Source organism: Lynx canadensis, chromosome B1 (assembly GCF_007474595.2).
Source record: "Lynx canadensis isolate LIC74 chromosome B1, mLynCan4.pri.v2, whole genome shotgun sequence".
Lineage (NCBI taxonomy): Eukaryota > Metazoa > Chordata > Mammalia > Carnivora > Felidae > Lynx > Lynx canadensis.
Window position 1 is genome coordinate 37,526,011 of NC_044306.2, and position 26,415 is coordinate 37,552,425.

The 26,415-nt window shown below is 42.9% G+C and overlaps 1 protein-coding gene across 1 annotated transcript; it reads right to left on the reverse strand.

Moving 5' to 3' along the window:
- Positions 1–1,226: 1,226 nt before the first annotated feature.
- Positions 1,227–5,907, reverse strand: LOC115512942 (the record flags this gene model as incomplete). The annotated part of the gene is given in 4 exon segments (XM_030314459.1): positions 1,227–1,340; positions 1,748–1,974; positions 2,197–4,923; positions 4,926–5,907. Coding segments are annotated over 4 exon segments (4,050 nt in total), but the record flags the coding sequence as incomplete, so codon positions are not given.
- Positions 5,908–26,415: the final 20,508 nt, after the last annotated feature.

Here is a 26,415-nt window from a genome sequence, read left to right on the forward strand (position 1 = left end):
TCTTTAGATGGCAAATTTATGAACCACTAAAGCAACAAGCATGTTTACCAACAGACCCAAAATAGCCTTATTTGCTCTCCAGTAAATCAAAAACACAAACCTATGTTCAGTAATCAATGCTTTAGTATTTTATCCTCTTTGGAAAAGACCTAGATGTCCAACGAATTCAATCCCATTTATCATGCAAGTGAAACTTCAAAGTTTCATTTTACCAAAGACTTTGAAAACTATCTTAATAATTACCCATGAAAACTTTAAGATAGACAAAATTAACCTTTAAGTCATCTTTTTACTAATAAGTTGGAACAGAGATAATATGAGCTTATTTGACCTTTAGCAAACATAGGTAGAATAAGTTTCATATTTAATGCTGATAACTCTAAAGACATGTCTACCTTAATTAAACCAACAAACTTAAATTACTTTGATTGTTATGCCCAGAATTCATGATCCCCAAAGACCACCAGGGAGCCGAGTCTGATGCAAAAGCAAAAGAGCCTTTATTGGAGCTAGCTTAAGCTCAATCCCCTACCAGCACCGACGCAGTGGTGAGATACCAGGGAGAGAGAGAGAGAGTTTCAAAAGGACAAAGGTTTTATTGAGGCCTAGGGGCAGTTGGTGAGGTAATGGCTATGGCCTTCCCTGGGGAAGGGTCCGAGTCAGGTTAAGCAGGTGAGGGGGGGGTTACTCAAGGGGCGGAGGTGTGGTCAAGGTGAAGGTCACAGAACAAGATGGAGTAGGCTGGTGTAGGCCCGCCCTTTCATTCCCCCCTTGTCGTGTAGCTTAGGGACCCAATCATGGGACCGGCTGCATTTATGGTGACAAGGGGAAGAGAGTTTGGAGGTTTACGCAAAGTTCTGGGAACCAAGTGTCCCTGGGGTGGCTCTGGGAGGTCTGATTAAGTATTGTCCCCGAGCTGGTGTCTATGATCTGCCAGGTGATGTTTTGGGGGGCGTGAGGACTCCCTGCAGCATGAGCAATGACAAGCAGAGTTAACAGAGTTACCAATATTAGGTGGGTCGAATGTTCTGTAGCTTGAGCTTGAGCAGGCTGTGTTGGTCCCGACTGATGGCCCATCGCATGACGAAGTCCTTCCAGATTGAGGAGGGGTCCGCTGGCCGAACGTGGGTGTGATGGACCCAGGTCGCGATGCCGTCTACTTTGAGAGCGGTGGGGGTTGTCAACACCATGATGTAGGGTCCCTTCCAGCATGGCTTGAGAGTCTCTCAGTGGTGCCTCTTGACGTAGACCCAGTCTCCTGGCCTGTACTGATGAGGTGTCGGGGTCGGGCCAGCCTCATAGATGGCATGGAGGCACAGCCAAATGTCCTCGTGCACCCTCTGGAGCCCTCTCAAGGAAAGAAAAAGTTCTTGATCTTTAAACTCAGCAATAAGTTCAGCTCGAAGGCTGGGAATAACAGGGGTGGCCTGCCAAACATGATCTCATAGGGAGTAAAACCCAGAGTGTAAGGAGTGTTTCTAACCTGGTAAAGGGTGTACGGTAGGAGAGTCACCCAGTCCCTGCCAGTCTCCATGGTTAATTTGGTAAGGGTCTCTTTTAGGGTTCTATTCATTCTTTCTACCTGTCCTGAGCTCTGGGGCCTATAAGCACAATGTAATTTCCAGTTTGCCCCCACCGCCTTGGCTACTGCCTGTGTTACCTGTGAGATAAAAGCTGATCCATTGTCTGATCCTACCATGGCAGGAAAACCATACCTGGGTAAGATGTCTTCTAGTAGCTTCTTAGCCACCGTCTGAGCCGTTTCATGCTTGGTTGGGTATGCCTCCACACAGCCAGAGAAGGTGTCTGTAAATACTAAAAGATATTTATAACCATACTTTCCTGGTTTGACTTCAGTGAAGTCAACTTCCCATTGGGCTCCCGGTCTGGTGCCTCTGAGCCTGGTTCCTTTTTTATTTGATGTGGCTCTCGCGTTGGTGAGTTGGCAGGTCTTGCAGGCAGATACAACTTGCTCTATTTTGAATTTTTTTTTTTTCAAGGTTTATTTATTTTTCGGACAGAGAGAGACAGAGCATGAACGGGGGAGGGGCAGAGAGAGAGGGAGACACAGAATCGGAAACAGGCTCCAGGCTCCGAGCCATCAGCCCAGAGCCTGACGCGGGGCTCGAACTCACGGACCGCGAGAACGTGACCTGGCTGAAGTCGGACGCTTAACCGACTGCGCCACCCAGGCGCCCCCAACTTGCTCTATTTTGGTGTCCTGTTGTTGAATCTTGATTCCGGCATGTCGGATTAAGTCTTTTAATGTTCGGGCCCCCATCTGAGTAGACCGATGCATGTGCTCTAATATGGAGACTCCGAGCCGGTCTGGCAGCACAAGCTCCTTGTTAGGTGTATACCACCATCCCTTTATCTCCTGGGCCATGGGGAGTTTCTTGATCCGCTGTAACTCCTCCTAGGAGTATTTGGGCTGGTCTGGTAAAACTGGGTCTCCTGGGTCCGGTAGTTGTATGGTCATGGTGGGGACTGGAGTAAGGACTACTGCCTTGGCTGCCTGGTCAGCCTTTCGATTACCTCTAGCTACTGGGTTATCAGCTTTTTGCTGCCCTTGGCAGTGGATAATGGCTAGCTGGGCAGGAAGCCATAAGGCCGTAAGCAGGTTAAGTATCTCCTGCTTATTTTTTATAGTCTGTCCTTCTGGCGTCAGTAACCCCCTCTCTTGATAAATTGCCCCATGAATATGAGCTGTGGCAAATGCATAATGGCTGTCTGTGTAGATGTGAAGCCGTTTTCCAGCTCCCAGCATCAGCGCCTTGGTGAGGGCTATGAGCTCTGCTCGCTGGGCTGACGTTCCAGAAGGTAGAGCCTCCGCCCATATGGTGTCCATTTCGGTGACCACCGCTGCACCCGCATACCTGTGTCCGTCTCGCACAAAGCTGCTGCCATCAGTGAAGCAAGTAGCCTCGGCATCGGGGAGGGGCCGGTCGGTCAGGTCCGTCCGCAATCCATGTACTTGTTCCAGGATTCCCGCACAGTCATGTAGTGGAGCACCTAGGTCAGGGTCGGGCAGCAGGGTTGCAGGATTGAGGCCTGCACTGGGGTGGAACCGCACTCCTGGAGGGTTGAGTAGGAGGATCTGGTAATGAGTCATACGTGTATTGCTCATCCATCTATCCGGAGGCTGTTTCAGGACCCCTTCAATGGTGTGTGGGGTCGTGATCCAGATCTCCTGTCCTAGGGTCAGTTTGTCTGCATCCTTGACTAGGAGTGCAGTTGCCGCAATAATTCTTAGGCATGGCAGCCAGCCAGCAGCCACTGGGTCTAGTTTCTTAGACAGGTAAGCCACTGGGTGGTTCCAGGGGCCTAAGGCTTGAGTTAGAACCCCTTTTGCTATTCCCTTATGTTCATCTACAAAGAGGTGGAAGGGCTTCGTAATGTCTGGTAGGCCCAGGGCTGGGGCACTTAGGAGGGCCTTTTTTAACTGATTAAAGGCAGTTTCTTCTTTTTCAGCCCATTTAAATGTTTTCCCCTCTTTGGTAGCTTCATATAGGGGCCTGGCGATCTCAGCAAAACCTGGAACCCAGAGGCGGCAGTAGCCGGATGATCCTAGGAATTCCCTCACTTCTCTTCGGGAGGTGGGAGTAGGGATCTTTAGGACAGTTTCTTTTCTGGCATCTGATAACCGCCGCTGTCCACCCTCCAGGATATATCCCAGGTAACTTACCCTCTCCCTGCATATCTGAGCCTTCTTCACGGATGCCCGGTACCCTAAGGCCCCCAGGGTAGCCAGCAGGTCCTGGGTCCCTTGCTCATAGTCTTTGGCCATGTCGGCAGCAATCAGGATGTCATCTACGTACTGTAGAAGGGTGAGGCCAGGGTGCTCCCTTCTGTACTCACCCAGGTCCTCGTGTAGTGCCTCATCTAAGATGGTGGGTGAATTTTTGAATCTCTGAGGTAGCTGTGTCCAGGTGAGTTGCCCACTGTAGCCCTCCTCCAGATCATGCCACTCGAAGGCGAACAAGGGTTGGCTCTGGGGTGCCAGCGGCAGACTGAAGAAGGCATCCTTTAAATCTAGTACAGTATACCAGACCCTGGAGGGTGCCAAGGAGCTCAAGAGAGTATATGGGTTGGGAACAGTTGGGTGTATGTCTGTGACCCTCTTATTTACTTCCCGGAGGTCTTGTACCTGTCAGTAGTCATTTTTTTGAGGCTTTTTGACTGGCAGTAGGGGGGTGTTCCAGGCAGACTGGCAAAGAACTAGTACCCCTAGGCTTCGTAGTCTCCGGATGTGTGGCTGGATCCCCTTCCAGGCCTCCTGAGACATGGGGTATTGTTTGATCCTTACCGGACTCTCTCCTGGCTTGAGCTCTACCAGGACTGGGGTCCTGTGAGCGGCTAGTCCCATCCCCCCTGTCTCTGCCCAAACCGAGGGGAATTCTTGTAGCCATCTGTCTATATTATCCTCTCTCGGGAGCACCTCCTGGTGGAGGAGGTATTCATCCTCCAGTTTCATGGTCAGGACCTGGACGGGGTGGCCCTTGCCATCAGTGATCTGAGGTCCCCCTTGTCTGAAAGTTATCTGAGCTCCAATCTTGGTCAGTAAGTCCCATCCTAACAGCGGGTAAGGGCATTCTGGTATTATCATAAAGGAGTGGGATACCCGGCCCATTCCCAAATCTACTGTTCTTTGGGTAGTCCATGAATACTGGCTCATACCAGTTGCTCCTTGTACCCAGGACTTCTTGCTGGCTAGTTTTCCTTGTGGGGTGCGGAGGACCGAATGTTGTGCTCCGGTGTCGACAAGGAAGTCAACAGGGGTCCCCTCCACTTTAAGAGTTACCCTGGGTTCGGGGAGAGGGTCCGAGCCCTGACTACCCTAATCACTTAGTTCATCTAGCTCTAGGACTTTTACTTGATCAGTCTTGCTTCCCTTCCCGCCGGCCCTTTTTGGACAATCTCGGGCCAGTGCCCTATCTCCTTGCAGTAGGCACACTGATCCTTCTGCAGCCTCTGCTTGCCCCCCTTGGTGGTTCCTTTACCTTTTCTTGCATCATCTGCCAGCTGCTGGAGACGGCAGTCTCATTCCTCGGGGGAGTCAGCAGTGGTAGCTAGTAGTATTCTGGCCAGGTCTCAAGTCTGCTTACTGCTGGCAGCCGCCATGGCACGAGCCTGCTTGTCCTCAGGAGGCTCCCGGTTATTATATACCTTTTCAGCTACCACCAGTAAGTCCTGCAGACTTTTTTCTCCTAGTCTATCTATTTTCTGTAATTTGCTCCTAATGTCTATGGCCGATTGGTTTACAAAGGCCATGATAACAGCTGCCTTGCTTTCTGGAGCCTCTGGATCCATGGGGGTATAGGTACAGAATGCCTCCATGATCCGTTCTAAAAAGGCAGCTGGAGATTCATCTTTTCCCTGTTGTACATTTCCTACCTTGGCCAAATTGGTTAGCTTTCTAGCAGCCATTCAGAGACCCCTCATTAGAGTCTGGCGGTAGACCTGGAGGCTCTCCTTACCTTCTGCCATGTTGAAATCCCACTGGGGCCGAGTTAAAGGGAAGGAGGCATCTATCTGAGCCTGGTTGGTGGTGGGATTCCCGTCTGCGCCCGGAACTGGTTTTCGGGCCCCATTGAGGATTCTTTCTCTTTCTTCAGTCGTGAACAGGACCTGCAAAAGCTGCTGGCAATCGTCCCACGTGGGCTGATGGGTAAAAAGAACAGAGTCTAATAAATCATTAAGCCCTGCCAGTTTCTCAGAAAACTTAGGATCCTGAGCTTTCCAATTGTAGAGGTCACTAGTGGCGAAAGGCCAATAGTGATGGGGCTGATTCCCCTCCGCGTCTGGGGGTCCAGTGGCTCGCAGGGGCAGAATAGTGGAGTCGGCGGCGGAGGCGGATTGCTCCCTCTGAGCCCTTTGTCTGGTAAAGGGCGGGCTTCCCACTGGAGTGTTTCAGCCTCCCGATCTCGGAACAGCGTCTGCCTCCCCTGGAGGGGGAGGATGGTGTTCTTTCGGCATCCTAGAGGGGTTATACGGGGGAGGAAAAATTAATTCTTCTTCAGTACCCCCCGGTAAGACAGGGTAGAAGGGTGCTGAAGGCTGGATAAGACTTTTCTTCTTCTTTGTCCCCTGCAAAGCAAGAATGGGTTTTGGCTCTGGAGGGAGCGGGGCTAGGAAGGGCTTAAGCCAAGAGGGTGGGTCTTCTACAAGGTCCTGCCAAGTGATAATGTAAGGGAGCTGATCAAGATGGCCTGTCTTAGGCGGAGAGATGATACTCCTGACTCGGTGGATGGTAGGGAGGTCGAAGGTCCCCTCTGGTGGCCATCCGACATTGAAAGTTGGCCACTCACTAGAACAAAAAAACTGCCACCGACCCTTTCAGACTTCCACACTGAGGTTGTTAGCTCTTCCCCTCACATCCTTAAAGTGATCAATCATAATACTTAGAGGAGTAGTCTGAGTCTGTCCCATAACGTCCGTCCGGTAAGTCCACAGAACAAAACAGAGAAACACAAAAACAGACAAACAGAGGGCCCCTAGAAAGTCTTCCAACTCCATGGAAGCAAAACTGAAAGCTAGCTTAGACCTCTGAGGGGATTCCATGTCCCTCCAAAACTGATGAGGGGATTCCACGTTCCTCCAAAGACAACGGCCTCACGCCGACCAGCGGGAGTGACCCGCCTCGTCTCAGAACTTTGAGGGGATTCCACGTCCCTCCAAAACAGATGAGGGTTTTCCACGTCCCTCCAGAAGGGAGGATCGGAACGTCTTCCAAAACTCCCGGCCCTTGGTCCTCCAGTGCATCCACTTAGACTGCTTCGGGCACTACCAGAATTCCAGAAATGAGCTCACACAGAAAAGACAGAACAAACAGACAGATACTAACCATGGCCAGTCAGGCTCTCCAGGTCGGGGGGTCCCTCGGGGGTCTTGGGGATCCTGGGTCGAGCCCCCAAATGTTATGCCCAGAATTCGTGATCCCCAAAGACCGCCAGGGAGCCGAGTCCAATGCAAAAGCAAAAGAGCCTTTATTCGAGCTAGCTCGAGCTCAATCCCCTACCTGCACCAACGCAGCGGTGAGATACCAGGGAGAGAGAGCGAGTTTCAAAAGGACAAAGGTTTTACTGGGGCCTAGGGGCAGTTGGTGAGGTAAGGGCTATGGCCTCAGCTGATTGGCTGGGGAAGGGTGGGAGTACTGTTAGGCAGGTGAGGGGGGGGGTTACTCAAGGGGAGGAGGTGTGGTCAAGGTGAAGGACACAGAACACAGAACAAGATGGAGTCAGCCAGCGTAGGCCCGCCCTTTCATGATCACCGAATATATTTCACCTGTGTCTACTGAAAAGACAATCTGTTTCCCATTGTCAGGTTTTACCTAAGACATCAATGGGGGGATCTGAAGTGGGCGGTCCAAGTGGGTGCTCTTCACTCCTAGGCATTGAGGGTGGGAGGAGCAAATGGTGCCTGAAGCACTGAGGATGGTATAGGAACCAGTTATGTAGGCCATACCCAAGGTGGTGCAGAAACAGAAAGAAGGGGAGAGAAAGGCAAAAGAGGTGAGATGCCAGCAGAAGGAATACAAAGAGAATCCCCAGTTCTAAACCTTGTCTTAGACAGGTTCTAAACCTTATCTAGGGAAGAGGAACAGACATCATGTCTCCCCCCCCCCACCAACTAGTGGAATTAGGCAGTCCATGTCAGGCAAGAAAAGATAGGGAACTGCCCCCCAAAAAGTGGAGTTTCAGCAGCTGCTTGGGAATATTCCTTACAGTACCCATCCTGAGGTAGACAAACCACAATTGGTTCCAATTATCAGGGCCATTAACACGAGAGATGAATGAAGGAGAAGACCTCACATCTATTAGGGGAATGAACAAAGAGAAAAGATCATCATCCCCTTTGTTAGGGATGGCCTATGTTTCTTCCGGTGCCTGAGTTCTGTCAGTGATGTGGGAACAAAGACAGAAGGAAATGGCAGATAAAATTAAATTTCCTTATAACCTGCTTGAGGAAGGCAGAGTAAAACTTTTCTCTAGGAACTCCCTACTGTCTTAATGTCAATGCTTTGCTAGAGGGAAAAACAACGTAAGCGTGACAATTGCTATTTCTCCAATTAGTCTTCTTTAGCATATGAAAATCTCTTTGGAACCTTCCCCTTGACTTTACCTCCCCCCAACTCCCAAGTGTATAATCAGTCTCTCCTCAGGGTCCCAGGGTAGTTCTTCCTTCCCATGGGTCCTGTCCCCACACTTCAATAAAATCACTTTTTTTTTGCATCAAAAATGTCTCAAGAATTCTTTCTTGGCCATCAGCTCCACACCCATCATCACCCCAAAACCTCATCATCAGGAGGTTATTTAAATAATTATCATTCAATATATTAGGAGGGAGTTTACAGACTTGATTACTGACAAAACATGTTCTGCAGGAGGTCCTTGGGTCCAGGGAGAGCCATGAAGGCCTGGACCTAGGGTACCTCTGTCCATTTGCCCTGTTTACTAAGACCATGCAGTATTACAAGGAGATCAGTCCTTTTCTACATTTTGTAATCTAAATTATTTCCAGTGGGTTAAAAAAGCATCCCAAGGGAGAGTCCTTGGAAACTGAAGAGAAGCTCCCATGTTCCTCCTAGAGAGAAAGAGAAGGTCCATTACCATGAGAATCCACCCTCCCTCTCTCTGCCACCCCCCCCAACTCCTGGGTGGCATCCCACGCACAGGATATGTCAGAGGTTCCTGGTATCAAAACAACCTGACGCATCCCTCTAATGAAGTCACTATGATCACTGACCAGCCTTTAAGGGCCCCTGAGGAGGGATGATAGCATCCCCCCTGCTTTCCCATTGCGTTCTAAACTACAGATTGGTGCCTGAGTATGGTCCAAGTTTGCCTTGCTGAGAAGGCCATGAGGAAACCACAGTTTTTAAACCATGGAAAGTACTGGAAAAGTTTTATAAGGGGGAATTACCAAATTTTGTAATTTTAGTTAGTAGAGGACATTGACAGAAATCATCACAGATAGAAATCCATCATGATCTAAAGTGACATTCCAGCACATATAGTCTTTACAGCCAGCTTCCTAGAAAACTGTTCCTTGTTGGGTTTTAATTCAATCAGGTACTTGTTTCAGCCAGCTCCCAGGAGAGTGGCCAGATCGGGGATATGCCGGGAATCACATTAGACCAATGAGGAGGAAATCTCACATGGGAGTCTTAAGATTGGTAGCTGTCCTGATAACTTAGGTTGCTGTCCCGTGCCCAAGACAGACAACTTTGCATAAGGACAGGAATAAAGAGAGGACATCAAGTTTCTGGGCCTCATTAAACATTCTGGCCAGGGTACTAACTTCCAGCCTAAAGGCAGGCTTTCTTTTCCCCATAGAGTAGCCACAGGCCAAAGGATTGCCTGAGCAATTGACTTGAACGTGTTCCAATACGACCATACTTCTTGAAAAGCCCCTGAAATGAGAGTAGAAGAGGAAAAGAGAAAGTACTCACCAAGTTTGCACCGGTTCAAAGTCCAGATGAAAAGACTCAAAGCCTCACATAAGGACACCAAATGATAAAGTTTTGGGTGATTGTGGGGGTTCAAACCTGATGGCCAAGAAAGAATTCTTGAAGATGTCTTTAGTGCAAAAAGGTGATTTTATTAAAGCATGGGGACAGGACTTGTGGGCAGAAAGAGCTGCACTGGGGTTGTGAAAAATGGCTGGTTACATACTATGGACTTGGGGGAGGTTAAGTCCAAAGGGAAGTTTCCAAAGAGACTTTTGTATGCTAAAGATTCATAGATTACTGGAGGCCTAGATATTGTCAAATTGAGGTTGTTTTTTCCTCTAGCAAAGTATTAACATTAAGACAGTAGGGAGGGAGTTCCTGGACTTTAGGCTATTGATGGGATTGTCTTTTTCTTGTAAACTGGCAGAGACTTTTACTGGTTTAACCATTTTTTTGTCCTTTCCTGTTTTGGGGCAGCTAGGAGTGTCCGAGGAATATCATATATATCCCACCTGGGGGGCGGGTGTATGTTCTAGCTTGTACTTTGCCCTCAGCCTGTCTTATGTGGGTAATCATCAAGATTACCACTAACTGGAAAATTAACATTTGTGTTTCTTCAGTCATTGTAAAATGATAGCTTATAATGTAAAATGGTAGCTTCAGAACAAACTAAGCAACTATGGAAAATAAATGTGTAGCCAGAAAGAGTTAGGAGTCCCCAGAAAAAGAAAGATAGAAAAAGATTTTGTGACACAGGAGAAGTCATTTTAGACTCCCAGCTATTTTCCACAATTTATGTTGTACTGGCACTTTTTGCCTGAGCACACTTCTTGTAGAACTTCCTACGAGGTGTTAGAACAAAGAAATGCAAAATCCTCAGTAGTTAAGGATTTTAAGTGAACAAAGGGAATGTAAAAACTACAGTTTCTACCTGGCTAGGAAAATAAATCAGTGGCAAAACTCCCAATGCTGTTTTAAGAGTAAAGATTGACCTAACACATGTTCTTGAGTTGTTTTTATAGGATTTAGACTATACATTATAGGAGTGATTGGGTTAAAACTGTCATGAGCAAGATTACCATTGACCAACACCCCCACCCTTCTTCACAAAAATATTAACTTCAACCTTTATAGGCAAGCAACAGGAAGAGCTGCAGTGTCCTACGCCAGTTTGAGCTGGACCACTGACTTACACCTGCGCAAATGGACAATGGAGTGTCTTGACAATTACCTCTACCTCATTATAATGTTTAAAATCTTCACCTCTCCACTGAAGGAGGAGCATAAACCTCATTAACATAACATACAATATGTGTATAAACGTGTCCTTAAGAGGCATGCATGACTTTATGCCGAAATCTACATATCATGACAAAGCTCCAGTTTTTGAATATTCATCTTAGTTATAAGATGGATAGTTCCTTAGTTATAAAAGGAACCCACTCACCCCTGCTGTAAGAGTTATGGCTTTGGAAATTATTTCCTATAATTTCCTTATTTGCTGCAAATAAGGTTTCCTCTGTGCGACAACTCCACCTGGTATAGTCTCTATCTGTAACTCACCAAGAAGCAAACTCATGTTAGTTCAGTTACAAAGGGATTTACACTTTTCCTGAAGCATAAGTGAATTCTTGTGAGTAGTTTCTATTTTTTCCTGTATCCTTCAGAGTTGGTGAGGAACATGGGCATCTCCTAAGGTAATTGTTTCAAAGACTTTCAAAGGCATACTATCTCCTAATCTGAGACTTATAAAGCTTATGTGCCTAGCTAGCAGAGCTGCTGAGAGTCATTGGGTGTGGGAGAGAGAGAGAGAGAGAGAGAGAGAGAGAGAGAGACTGGGAACTGGGAATCAGTCTAGGTGGTTTGTTGAATAATTAAACATATCCAGTACAATTTAAAAATTGCTAAAGTATATTTTTGTTAGTTAATTTGTGTGTAGTTGTATCTAATTAGAATTATTACTAGAGAGCAGCAGAACATAGTTATTTTGTAGTCCCTGGGAAACTTGAAACCATGAAACCATGAAACTTGAATCCATGAAAACCAATGTTTGCCTCTCAGTATACCCCATGTGGGCCCAGTCCAGACCCTCCTCTCCCTCCTTTTCTCCTTCTGACAAAGTCTAAAGTGCAAAAACACCAAAGTTCCTAGTGTAGCCCTAGAAGCCACTAAATTTAAGTGTGTAAGGAAAAATAGAAACAATCATGGTCAGAGGAGCCAGCTCTTCCTTGGCCTAAGAAACAATTAAAGATGACTATCTTAGCTTCTCTAATGTTTATGAAGGGAAAATTATTGTCATGCTACTTTAACTCTTGCATTGGCTGTCTCTCCTGAAAACTGATCAGTCAGTTACTTACTGTAGACCAAGCATGAAGAATAGTATTTACACAGTAAAATTCCCAAGTGGGTGTGGGGGGTGGATGGGCAGAGGAAGGTTACGTGCGGTCAAATTCTTTCTCATAATTCCTGAGTGTGATTTGCATGTGACTACAGCTGGCTCTAAAGCAACATGTGGGTTTGGCATTAGGGAGTTCCCTGTAGAATTATCTAGCTTGCTGGTTTTTTCATACAAAAAGTGCAGAGACCGGCAAAAGGCCCACTAAAATAAATAATTGGTATCAGCTGAAGCTTGTCCTACACACTCCATAAAGACAATGGTTCTCAAACTTTACTGTATATTATAATTAACTGGGGAGATTTGACAAATTCATGTGCCCAGCCATACCCCCTATGAACTAAATCAAAATCTCTAAGGATGGGACACAAACATTTTTATTGTTAAATAAAAATGTGTTATTTCCATGTGTTAGCTGAGTCTAATAACCATTGCCCTAACAGGGACCTCCAGGAAATGATGATACTGAATTAAAAACATGGGAATTAAGGAAAAGAGCCAGCTTCTCCCTTAATTCAGAGAGAAATCATAAATGAAAAAGACAAAACCTTCCGCACAGATTACAAGTATAATGATATTAGACACAGGTATCTTTGAGTTGTAGACATAAACCCCCTCCTCCTCTAGCTACAGGAGTAATCACAAAGGTCAAAGATCTCTAGCTTCTTAGGCTGTTCTGGATTGTCCAGAGGATCAATCAATAGTCAGTCAATCCAATTGTGAGGGATTACAGCCATACAATGCTAGTTTTTGTTTTGCTGAATGCAAAGGTAGGAAATGCTCCTTGAGAACTCTGCAAACAAGTAATAAATTGGTAAAAATACAAGAGATAAAAGACTCCTACAGAGAACCTAACATCACAAGTGCTCACTTAAGAAGTGACAGTCAAGGTTAAAGGAGGTTAAAGAAGGGACAGGAAGAGCCTTTGAGGACCTCCTGGGGAAGGGCCTGAGTTAAACTGGCATACCTCAGTAAAGCAAGGGAGTTTCCTGGCCCTGGTCTATTGTTGATGTCCTGGCCTTCTGATAAGTGGAGGATATAATACAGATTATTCCAACAAACATTTGTGGAGCACCTCATATGTGCCAGGCATTGTTCTGTTGCCTGAGCACACAAAGCAAACAAAACAGATATACCCCCTCTTTGCTTTCAAGAACCTTAGAATCTGAATTTTCCCCCCATCACTCTAATGCCTTTGGTCTGAATTACTCAAACACTCCTGGCAGTTGGTTAGTCACGCCACAATACATGTCTATCCAGAAGCTCAGCATGTGACGTTATTTGGAGGAAGGGTCTTTGCCAATGTAATTCAGTTAAAGATCTTGAGATTTTCTTGGCTTAGAGTGGGTCTTAAATCCAATGACAAATAATCTTATCACAGACAAAAAAAAAAATAGAAATAGATATAGACATAGAAAGAAAGCCCCTGTGAAAAGGGAGCTAGAGATTTGAGTGATATGTCTGTAATCCAAGAAACACTAAGGATTGCTGACTACCACTAAAAGTTAAAAGAAAGGCATGAAATCAGTTGTTCCTCAGACTCTCCAGGAGTAAACTCTAAGGTCATCTTCTAGCCTCCAAAACAGTGAAAGAATACGTTTCTTGTTTTAAGCCACCTAGTTTTTTGTCTGGCAATTTGTTACACAGTCCTAGTTAACTAATACATCCTCCTAATGGTCTTCCTTCCTCTGCACTTGTCCCCCATAGCAATCAGAGTAATCCTTTAGAATTCAAGTTATTATGTCATTGCTTTAGTCAAAGCTCTCCAGTGGTTCCCATCTTATTCAGAGCAAAAGCCAGTGTCCTTTAAAGAGACAACAAAGCCCTTGCCATTGGGGGTGATGATCTAGCCTCAGTTACCTTTCCAGTCACATTCTTAACCAACCTTCTCATGACTACCTCCCCCAACACTAAGCTCTAGACACACTGAAATGTTTCTGGAATTTTCTCCTCATGTGCCCAGCATGCTCTTGTTCGCCTGTTATTCCTCCTGATTCATTTTCTTTCTTCTCTCAAGTCTCAAATAGCACAGTATCAGAAGAGGCCTTCTCAGAACACCCTATCTAAAATAGTGTCACTCTCTTCACTTTAGTCTGCACCTGACATTATATACACATATAGATAAGTGTGGATACAGATATGGATATACATTACTTATATACAATGTATCATCCCAATAGAATGAAATCTCCTTAAAAATAGGGATTTTGTTTTGCTTGCTGCTGCATCCCTGATGCCTGTTTCTGAAATATTATATCCTTGTGTTTTTGTCTGTCTTTTGACACATCATAATTATTTTGCATTAAGGATATTTCTTCATATGTCTTATCTCCTCTGGCAGAATGTAAGCTTCTTAAAGTTAGGAAGTCTGTTTCAGTCACACCTACCTCAACTTCTCTCTCTGCCCAACCTAAGACAATAAATAGTCAATGCTCAAAAGATATGAGTTGGTTAAACCATTATTTTTATACAGAGATTCTTTTTCTTGGAGTAGTGTTTTTGAGTATAAAAAGTATATAAACTAAAATTTTAATTTCTTATTTTCTTAAGAGTTTCAAAAATTAACTCTCCTAAAGAATCTTGGTCTTTTATGAATTCATTTTGGAAAGAAAGTGATCCTACAAAATCCAAATTATTCTTTTAGTGGGAAGTGGTCTTATTTTCTTTGATATTTATTAAATGTTAACAACACATCTAATACTTGGCATATTCGATTTTGCCTCTTTAAAAATGCCAGGTATAATGTAGATCACATTTGAAAAGACTATAAAAGCTCATTAATTTGAACTGCCCTAATTTTGAGGCTAAATTATTTTACCTAAGTATATAAAGAAAATATTTTTAGTATTCTAACTAACATCTCTGGGAAGTCTTTTAAACCATTTATGTACTTCTCTAAGAGAGCTATTTCTAAGTACCATACTTATAACTTATTTTGACCAATTTTTCAAAAAAGAACAGATATGCTAATTAAAAGAATTTTCATTTATTCAATTTTCATTTATTTCATTTATTCACCCTAAAAGTTTTTCAAAACCAGGACTCATGATTTTTCTAAGGAAATATTTGTTATAGGCTTAAAGGGTCTATAAATTAGTAATAAAACTTAAAAATTTAAATAAACTTCACTTGGGGCGCCTGGGTGGCGCAGTGGGTTAAGCGTCCGACTTCAGCCAGGTCATGATCTCGCGGTCCTGGAGTTCGAGCCCCGCGTCGGGCTCTGGGCTGATGGCTCAGAGCCTGGAGCCTGTTTCCGATTCTGTGTCTCCCTCTCTCTCTGCCCCTCCCCCGTTCATGCTCTGTTTCTCTCTGTCACAAAAATAAATAAACGTTGAAAAAAAAAATTAAAAAAAAAAATTTAAATAAACTTTATTTCAACAACCTTCCCTAAGTCTGTATGATTTTAAAAGATAAGAAGTGTTTTATAGGATTCACTCACCTTTCTTTTTCTTAGCTTGAAATGACTATAATTTGATGTAATTTTTACTTGAGAAGAAACACCTATAAAACAATGTTCTTGGCTTTTGTTTCTGTGTTTAAATGCATGGAAAAATAATATACCAAAAATAACACTGGACTAGAAATCAGGAGGCTTGACTCCATATTCCTCTCTGTCCTATAGGCCCTTGGACAAACCTCAGTCAGTTAAATGTCAGTTAAGTGTTTGGCTCAGGTCATGATCTCACAATTCGTGGGTTCAAGCCCCACGTCTGGCTCTGTGCTGACAACTTGGAGCCAGAGCCTGATTTGGATTCTGTGTCTCCCTCTCTTTGCCCTCCCCTGCTTGCACTCTGTCTCTCTTTCTTTCTCAAAAATAAATAAACATTAAAACTTTTTAAATTAAGACCCTACCCTTATAACCCCATGTAACCTTAAAAATAAAAGAAGTAGTTAGTATGGTTTGTTTGTGTAGACTTTCAGTGCCATCTCATCTCTGGTGGAAAATTGTTATTCCTTCCCTGGTACAGGTAAGGGCTAGGGGGACATCTTCACAAGGGGAGTTTATTATCTTGTTTACAGGTAGGTAGGAAGAAGGCAGAGAGCTCATCCTGTGCCCTTTCTCTCGATTGCCTTGAGCTCAAAATAATCCCTATGCCAGAGTGGCATATTTTGGAATGGCATGTTCTGATCTCCTACAAGATGATGTAATTATCCTACAATTGAAATATAACAACAGTAGTGTAACTAGCTTCCTAGGCTCTAATGCCTCAACCCATTCTGTATACCATAACCAATGTAATATATCTAACACATAATTATGATCATGCTACTGTCTTGATTAAAACCCTTTAATGGAATTCCATTGCCCACAAGATAAAGTCAAAACTCTGTAACCTGTCATATAAGGTCTTCTATGATTTGGATACTGCTTCATTCTCCCTCCTCATTCTATACCACCATAACTCTACAATTATGCCATCTCAAACTCTTTCAAGTTTCTCTAAAGGCATCATGCTACTTTGGTTCTCCTGCCTGGAAATTCCTGACCCTTTACCCACCATTGACTTGGTAAGTACCTGCTCATCTTTCAAGATACAGCCTAAGTATTACCTTCTTAACAAAATCCTTTCTGTTCACTTCCCATTGAATATTCTACCCATTCTTTTATTTTTTTAATTAAATTATTTTAATTTTTATTTTCTTTTGAGAGAGAGAGTGTGTGTTCATGTGAGCATGAGTGGGGGAGGGACAGAGGAAGGAGAGAGAGAATCTCAAGCAGGTTCCACATTCAGTGCAGAGCCCAATGCAGGGTTGATCTCATGATTGTAATATTCAGTAACAATAGATAATTGATACAGACTTTATTACAAGAAGTGAGGTGATGCCATAACGCATACCTCTTTAGTTGGGCATAGCTTCAGAACTGGGAAGTGGGTCAAGGCTGCAATGACTTTAAAAAGAATGTTAGTGAAAACCTAAAGAGCCTTGAAGTGACTTTTAGTAGACCCTGGATAGCCTTTGAGGAGGCTGCTGGTGAGAGTTTAAAGGAACTAAGGAAAATGTTATGAAAACTGAGAAATCGGAATCCTTGTTATATAGTGACAGAAAATAACAATATTGCTGCTTGATTAATATGGAAAACAAAAAATGTCCCTAATGAACTGAGCGATCTAATAAAGATTTCCAGACAAGGAGTTGATAGAGTCACTTTGTTTCTTCTTACAGCTTATATTGAAATATAAGAGGAAAAAGATAAGCTAGAAAAGAAAGAAGCCAAAACTTGATGAAGCCAGGTTTTGAAATTTTCTAACCTCTTGAGGTGGAAAACAATGTTAAATTAAGATATGGCTTCTAGGAAACATTACAATCTTGGGCACTGTCAGAAAAAGTTTCTAAAGGTAAAGCCAACTGTTTGGCTATAAAACCCTTTTAACATCCCACCAAAATCTATGATGATACTTTAAGTAATAAGGCTTTCTAGGAGTTAAGGGTGTTAAGGATATTAAGCTTTCTAGAAGCTTAATGGTGTTATCTCTCAACAGTGTTATCGGAAAATCAAGATGAAGAACTTATCATAAAGAAGATATGTTGCCTATCTTCTGCCCAAAGGAGTGAATCCCCAAAAAGCAAATTATTCCAGAAGAAATATTGCTGGCTTAGATTGAAAGGGAAAGAAACCATATGGGGTAAAAAAAGGACTGGAACCACAAATTTATAGGCAGAAAGTAAGCAAAGAGATTATTCAGCTAGAAACACAGGCAACCTTTTATGGAAAATATAGGATCATCCAGAGGATGGTTATAGTAAATCAGAAAGCAGAGCCACAAGTATGGAGATTTATTCCAGAAAAAGAGTAGGACTAAGTCAAGAAACTTTCAAGGCAAGAAAATTCCAACTGGATTTCTAAATGGTTTGGACCAATGATCACTTTTACCCCTTTTCAAATGAGTCTATTATGGTTATTCTATGTCTGTCCCATCGTTGTACATTGGCTATGTGGAGCAGATAATTAGTCTCTTTAGTTCACAGGTCTTCAGATTAACAGGAATTATACTCTAGGACCTGTACTCAAGTACCCACACCTACACCTACACCTAATTTAAATGGCAAGATCCTAAGCTTCCAGTAGGTACTATAAAGGGATAAGGAGTACTTATTTTCTTTACCATATAAGAGAGATGTGAATCATGGGAGACCAGAAGGAAGACTGTGGAGGCAGCTTCTTAGGTGATCCCATTTCTGTTATCCTTGACCTTGTGTGGTCCTCTTCCATATTAAACAGGGTTGACCTATATAATCAAGAGAATTTGCAGAAATGATGCTGTATGACTTCCAAGGGCAGTCCATAAAACATGAAGATGATTCCACTTGGTCTTTTCTTGGATCACTTACTCTGGGGGAACCTAATGTCTTGTAGTGAAGACAATTACATAGCTCTATGAAGAAGTCCACATGGCAAGGATAAAAGGTCTCCTGCAAACAGCACCAACTCACCATCCATGTGAGTGAGCTATTTTGGAAGCAGATTCTCAAAACCCTGGTCAAGTTTTCAGATGACTGTAGTTCCAGCTGACATCTTGACTACAATCTCATGAGCCAGAACCACCAAGACAATTTGCTCCCAAAGTCCTGACCACCAGAAACTGTATGAGACAATAAATCCTTATTGCTGTTGTAAGTCACTAAATTTTAGTGCAATTTGTTGCACAGCAATAAACAACTAATACAAACATAACAAATAATAATGTCAAGAAAGGCAATCAGTAAAAAGACTAAATAAAATGGAGTAATGATATTGGGCGTATAGAGTGGGGCTAAGGAAGTGTGTGTAAATGAACAAAACCTTCATCTGCCAGAGTAAAAAGTCAATTGATAATGTCTATAATTAATAAATAAATAAATAGCTGAGTAAAGGTATTGTTTAGGAATTTGAAGATATAATTAGTTAAAAAAAAGCAACTAAAAATAAAAATGATTCAAAGCAGTCACCTCTGGGGCAGAGTGTTGCCACTTTCCATTATAAGTTCCCTGTTCCATTTCATTTTTAAGCCAAATGTTATGCTTTGATTTTGTAAAGATACTGGGGGATTTAGAATAGATCAAAAATAAAATCTAATATATATATATACACACATATATATTGACAAATATATCTATGTCAGATATTTTTACATCTCATGTAATTTATGAGATACAGTTAGGTTTGTTTTAAACATGAGAAAACTCAACAGGAATATGCCTCAGAATTCTTGTATTCAAATACGTCAAAATTGTTCTTCAGTATTCTTGGGTAAAAATTTTAAAACTGGTCTGTCGTGCCTACTATACAGTAAAAGTCTGAATATTTTTATAGAAACATATTTTTTTAAATCAACTAGAAGTGTATCTTCCATGTTGTAACTTCGGTAAAGGCAAGTGTTTGTTACAAATTCACCTATTAAAAGCAAGTGACTCAGCTATGATCACAGAGAAAATAATCCAACTTTGTACAGCGTGCCTGAGAAATATTTAAAACGAAAGAATTCAAGAATTTTGAAGATAAAAGAGTTGGCAAAAGTATACTATGCAATTAAAAACAAAAAGCAGGAGTTGTAAGGTTAATAGCAGGCCAAATTAGCTGGAGATCTCGGAAGATGGCAGCATAGGAGGACGCTGGGCTCACTGCGCGTCCTGCTGATCACTTAGATTCCACCTACACCTGCCTAAATAACCCAGAAGACCGCCAGAGGATTAGCAGAACGGAGTCTCCAGAGCCAAGCGCAGACGAGAGGCCCACGGAAGAGGGTAGGAAGGGCGGTGAGGCGGTGCGCGCTCCACGGACTGGCAGGAGGGAGCCGGGGCGGAGGGGCGGCCCGCCGGCCAAGCAGAGCCCCCGAGTCTGGCAAAAGCAGAGGGGCCAGACAGAGTGTGTTCTGACAGCAAGCGGGACTTAACATCTGGTAGGTTATAAGTTAACAGCTCTGCTCAGAAAGCGGGAAGGCTGGAGGACAAAGGGAGGGAGAGTTGCTGAGCCCCCAGACGACAGAGCTCAGTTTGTTGGGGAAAAAGGTGCTCACCAGTGCCATCTCCCTCGCCCATCCCCCAGCCAAAATCCCACAGGGAACCAGTTCCTGCCAGGGCCTTGCTGGCTCCACACAAACACCCAACCCTGTGCTTCTGCAGAGCCACCCCTCCGGCAGCGGGTCTGACTCCCTCCCGCTACCACACGGCCCCTCCTGAAGTGGATCACCTAAGGAGAAGCGAGTTACACCTGCCCCTCCTGCCTCCATGCACCTTGCCTACCCACCCCAGCTAATATGCCAGATCCCCAGCACCACAAGCCTGGCAGTGTGCAAGTAGCCCAGATGGGCCACGCCACCCCACAGTGAATCCCACCCCTAGGAGAGGGGAAGAGAAGGCACACACCAGTCTGACTGTGGCCCCAGCAGTGGGCTGGGGGCAGACACCAGGTCTGACTGTGGCTCCGCCCACCAACTCCAGTTATACACCACAGCACAGGGGAAGTGCCCTGCAGGTCCGCACCACTCTGGGGACTATCCAAAATGACCAAACGGAAGAATTCCCCTCAAAAGAATCTCCAGGAAATAACAACAGCCAATGAACTGATCAAAAAGGATTTAAATGATATAACAGAAAGTGAATTTAGAATAATAGTCATAAAATTAATTGCTGGGCTTGAAAACAGCATAGAGGACAGCAGAGAATCTCTTGCTACAGAGATCAAGGGACTAATGAACAGTCAGGAGGAGCTGAAAACCGCTTTAAATGAGATGCAAAATAAAATGGAAACGTCCACGGCTCGGATTGAAGAGGCAGAGGAGAGAATAGGTGAACTAGAAGATAAAGTTATGGAAAAAGAGGAAGCTGAGAAAAAGAGAGATAAAAAAATCCAGGAGTATGAGGGGAAAATTAGAGAACTAAGTGATACACTAAAAAGAAATAATATACGCATAATTGGTATCCCAGGGGAGGAAGAGAGAGGGAAAGGTGCTGAAGGTGTACTTGAAGAAATAATAGCTGAGAACCTCCCTGAACTGGGGAAGGAAAAAGGCATTGAAATCCAAGAGGCACAGAGAACTCCCTTCAGATGGAACTTGAATCGATCTTCTGCATGACATATCATAGTGAAACTGGCAAAATACAAGGATAAAGAGAAAATTCTGAAAGCAGCAAGGGATAAACGTGCCCTAACATATAAAGGGAGACCTATAAGACTCGTGACTGATCTCTCTTTTGAAACTTGGCAGGCCAGAAAGGATTGGCACGAGATCTTCAATGTGATGAACAGAAAAAATATGCAGCGAGAATCCTTTATCCAGCAAGTCTGTCATTTAGAATAGAAGGAGAGATAAAGGTCTTCCCAAACAAACAAAAACTGAAGGAATTCATCACCACTAAACCAGCCCTACAAGAGATCCTAAGGGGGATCCTGTGAGACAAAGTACCAGAGACATCGCTACAAGCATGAACCTACTGACATCACAATGACTCTAAACTCATATCTTTCTATAATAACACTGAATGTAAATGGACTAAATGTGCCAACCAAAAGACATAGGGTATCAGAATAGATAAAAAAAAAAAAACAAGACCCATCTATTTTCTGTCTACAAGAGACTCATTTTAGACCTGAGGACACCTTTAGATTGAGAGTGAGGGGATGGGGAACTATTTATCATGCTACTGGAAACCAAAAGAAAGCTGGAGTAGCCATACTTATATCAGACAAACTAGACTTTAAATTAAAGGCTGTAACAAGAGACGAAGAAGGGCATTATATAATAATTATAGGGTCTATCCATCAGGAAGAGCTAACAGTTATAAATGTCTATGCGCCAAATACGGGAGCCCCCAAATATATAAAACACTCATAAACATAAGCAACCTTATTGATAAGAATGTGGTAATTGCAGGGGACTTTAACACTCCACTTACAGAAATGGACAGATCATCTAGACACACGGTCAATAAAGAAACAAGGGCCCTGAATGATGCATTGGATCAGATGGACTTGACAGATATATTTAGAACTCTGCATCCCAAAGCAACAGAATATACTTTCTTCTCGAGTGCACTTGGAACATTCTCCAAGATAGATCATATACTGGGCCACAAAACAGCCCTTCATAAGTATACAAGAATTGAAATTATACCATGCATACTTTCAGGCCACAATGCTATGAAGCTTGAAATCAACCACAGGAAAAAGTCTGGAAAACCTCCAAAAGCATGGAAGTTTAAGAACACCCTACTAAAGAATGAGTGGGTCAACCAGGCAATTAGAGAAGAAATTTAAAAATAAATGGAAACAAACGAAAATGAAAATACAACAATCCAAACGCTTTGGGACGCAGCGAAGGCAGTCCTGAGAGGAAAATACATTGCAATCCAGGCCTATCTCAAGAAACAAGAAAAAGCCCAAATACAAAATCTAACAGCACACCTAAAGGAAATAGAAGCAGAACAGAAAAGACAGCCTAAACCCAGCAGAAGAAGAGAAATAATAAAGATCAGAGCAGAAATAAACAATATAGAATCGAAAAAAACTGTAGAGCAGATCAAGGAAACCAAGAGTTGGTTTTTTGAAAAAATAAACAAAACTGACAAACCTCTAGCCAGGCTTCTCAAAAAGAAAAGGGAGATGACCCAAATAGATAAAATCATGAATGAAAATGGAATTATTACAACCAATCCCTCAGAGATACAAACAAATATCAGGGAATACTATGAAAAATTATATGCCAACAAATTGGACAACCTGGAAGAAATGGACACATTCCTAAACACCCACACTCTTCCAAAACTCAATCAGGAGGAAATAGAAAGCTTGAACAGACCCATAACCAGCAAAGAAATTGAATCGGTTATCAAAAATCTCCCAACAAATAAGAGTCCAGGACCAGATGGCTTCCCAGGGGAGTTCTACCAGACGTTTAAAGCAGAGATAATACCTATCCTTCGCAAGCTATTCCAAGAAATAGAAAGGGAAGGAAAACTTCCAGACTCATTCTATGAAGCCAATATTACTTTGATTCCCAAACCAGACAGAGACCCAGTAACAAAAGAGAACTACAGGCCAATATCCCTGATGAATATGGATGCAAAAATTCTCAATAAGATAGTAGCGAATCGAACTCAACAGCATATAAAAAGAATTATTCACCATGATCAAGTGGGATTCATTCCTGGGATGCAGGGCTGGTTCAACATTCGCAAATCAATCAACGTGATACATCACATTAATAAAAGAAAAGACAAAACCATATGATCCTGTCAATCGATGCAGAAAAGGCCTTTGACAAAATTCAGCACCCTTTCTTAATAAAAACCCTTGAGAAAGTCGGGATAGAAGGAACATACTTAAAGATCATAAAAGCCATTTATGAAAAGCCCACAGCTAACATCATCCTCAATGGGGAAAAACTGAGAGCTTTTTCCCTGAGATCAGGAACACGACAGGGATGCCCACTCTCACCGCTGTTGTTTAACATAGTGTTGGGAGTTCTAGCATCAGCAATCAGACAACAAAAGGAAATCAAAGGCATCAAAATTGGCAAAGATGAAGTCAAGCTTTTGCTTTTTGCAGATGGCATGATACTATACATGGAAAATCCGATAGACTCCACCAAAAGTCTGCTAGAACTGATACATGAATTCAGCAAAGTCGCAGGATACAAAATCAATGTACAGAAATCAGTTGCATTCTTATACACTAACAATGAAGCAACAGAAAGACAAATAAAGAAACTGATCCCATTCACAATTGCACCAAGAAGCATAAAATACCTAGGAATAAATCTAACCAAAGATGTAAAAGATCTGTATGCTGAAAACTATAGAAAGCTTATGAAGGTAATTGAAGAAGATATAAAGAAATGGAAAGACATTCCCTGCTCATGGATTGGAAGAATAAATATTGTCAAAATGTCAATACGACCCAAAGCTATCTACACATCCAATGCAATCCCAATCAAAATTGCACCAGCATTCTTCTCGAAACTAGAACAAGCAATCCTAAAATTCATATGGAACCACAAAAGGCCCCGAATAGCCAAAGGAATTTTGAAGAAGAAGACCAAAGCAGGAGACATCACAATCCCAGACTTTAGCCTCTACTACAAAGCTGTCATCATCAAGACAGCATGGTATTGGCCCAAAAACAGACACATAGACCAATGGAATAGAATAGAAACCCCAGAACTAGACCCACAAACGTATGGCCAACTCATCTTTGACAAAGCAGGAAAGAACATCCAATGGAAAAAAGACAGTCTCTTTAACAAATGGTGCTGCGAGAACTGGACAGCAACATGCAGAAGGTGGAAACTAGACCACTTTCTCACACCATTCACAAAAATAAACTCAAAATGGATAAAGGACCTGAATGTGAGACAGGAAACCATCAAAACCCTAGAGGAGAAAGCAGGAAAAGACCTCTCTGACCTCAGCCGTAGCAATCTCTTACTCGACACATCCCCAAAGGCAAGGGAATTAAAAGCAAAAATGAACTACTGGGACCTTATGAAGATAAAAAGCTTCTGCACAGCAAAGGAAACAACCAACAAAACTAAAAGGCAACCAACGGAATGGGAAAAGATATTTGCAAATGACATATCGGACAAAGGGCTAGTATCCAAAATCTATAAAGAGCTCACCAAACTCCACACCCAAAAAACAAATAACCCAGTGAAGAAATGGGCAGAAAACATGAATACACACTTCGAAAAAGAAGACATCCGGATGGCCAACAGGCACAGGAAAAGATGCTCAACGTCGCTCCTCATCAGGGAAATACAAACCAAAACCACACTCAGATATCACCTCACGCCAGTCAGAGTGGCCAAAATGAACAAATCAGGAGACTATAGATGCTGGAGAGGATGTGGAGAAACGGGAACCCTCTTGCACTGTTGGTGGGAATGCAAACTGGTGCAGCCACTCTGGAAAACAGTGTGGAGGTTCCTCAGAAAATTAAAAATAGACCTACCCTATGACCCAGCAATAGCACTGCTAGGAATTTACCCAAGGGATACAGGAGTACTGATGCATAGGGGCAATTGTACTCCAATGTTTATAGTAGCACTCTCAACAATAGCCAAACTATGGAAGAGCCTAAATGTGCGTCAACTGATGAACGGATAAAGAAATTGTGGTTTATATACACAATGGAGTACTACATGGCAATGAGAAAGAACGAAATATGGCCCTTTGTAGCAACGTGGATGGAACTGGAGAGTGTGATGCTAAGTGAAATAAGCCATACAGAGAAAGACAGATACCATATGTTTTCACTCTTATGTGGATCCTGAGAAACTTAACAGAAACCCATGGGGGAGGGAAGGAAAAAAAAAAAGAGGTTAGAGTGGGAGAGAGACAAAACATAAGAGACTCTTAAAAACTGAGAACAAACAGAGGGTTGATGGGGAGTGGGAGGGAGGGAGGGGAGGGTGGGTGATGGGTATTGAGGAAGGCACCTTTTGGGATGAGCACTGGGTGTTGTATGGAAACCAATTTGACAATAAATTTCATATATTGAAAAAAAATTTAAAAAATAAAGGATTTTCCTGTGAATTCATCTGTCTCAGTAACAAACAGTCCTTTTTCATTACCATTAAAATAAGCTCAACAGAATCTTCCACATCTTCCTCTTGTACCCCTAAATACCCCTCGCTTTTGTAAGTTTGGTCTATAATCCTTTTTATCTTTGGAATAGAGAGAGTTACTCATCACTGAGTTCTGGCTGCTACCTATATGCAGAAATACACCTCACTTTTCTTTTGGTAATGATCCATTGTCATTTAATGAACAAAACTGACCCCCCCCCCGAAACACACACACACACACACACACACTGGACTCAACTTGGAAGAGAAAGAATTTTCTTCCCCACACCTTACTCAAGTAATATGATTTCTGGACATTACCCTCTGTTCTCACTGCATTTACTGCTGAAGATTTGTCAAAGATTGTATAACTCATGATCCCTCCTGTCAGTCATGGGTGGTCTCCTTTGGGGGCTTAGGCACACTTCAGGTCTCCCAGGTACTGCTTATCCTCTGGGTCTCAGTTGTGTCATCCAGTCAGCTCCTGGCCAAGCCTATTCTCTCTAAATTTCTGCTAAGGGCCATTTCACCTTGTAGACCCCAAGTTAGGTACAGAGTATCTCAATTCTTAGTTACCTTTCATGTTCCCATATGAGGCCTACAGAATTTTGAAATTGGTAAGCAAGAATTCCTATCTCTTTCTAGGTCCTCCTAGCTATACTAAGAATTGAATTGACATGAGACAGATTAACAAGAGAAAATCAAATTTAATAGTGTATGTATGGGGAATTCACACAGACACACAGATAATTCCAAAGACATACAGGTAAAATGAGGTATATGTGTCATCTTGAACTAAAGAGAAGGTGGCAGGAGTCTGAGACTTCAGAGAAAAGGAATGCACTTCACAGGACAGTAAGAATAAAAGAAGATGTTTGGTAACTTGATGCTTGCCTTGTTACACAGATGGGTCACTCAGATAAAGCTTATCTCTGGTAATAACTCTTACTCTGGGGAGGACCCTCATTTTAGATTCTTTTATGTAGTAAAGGAGGGGCAAATGTTTTTCTTGAGGTCAAAGAGTT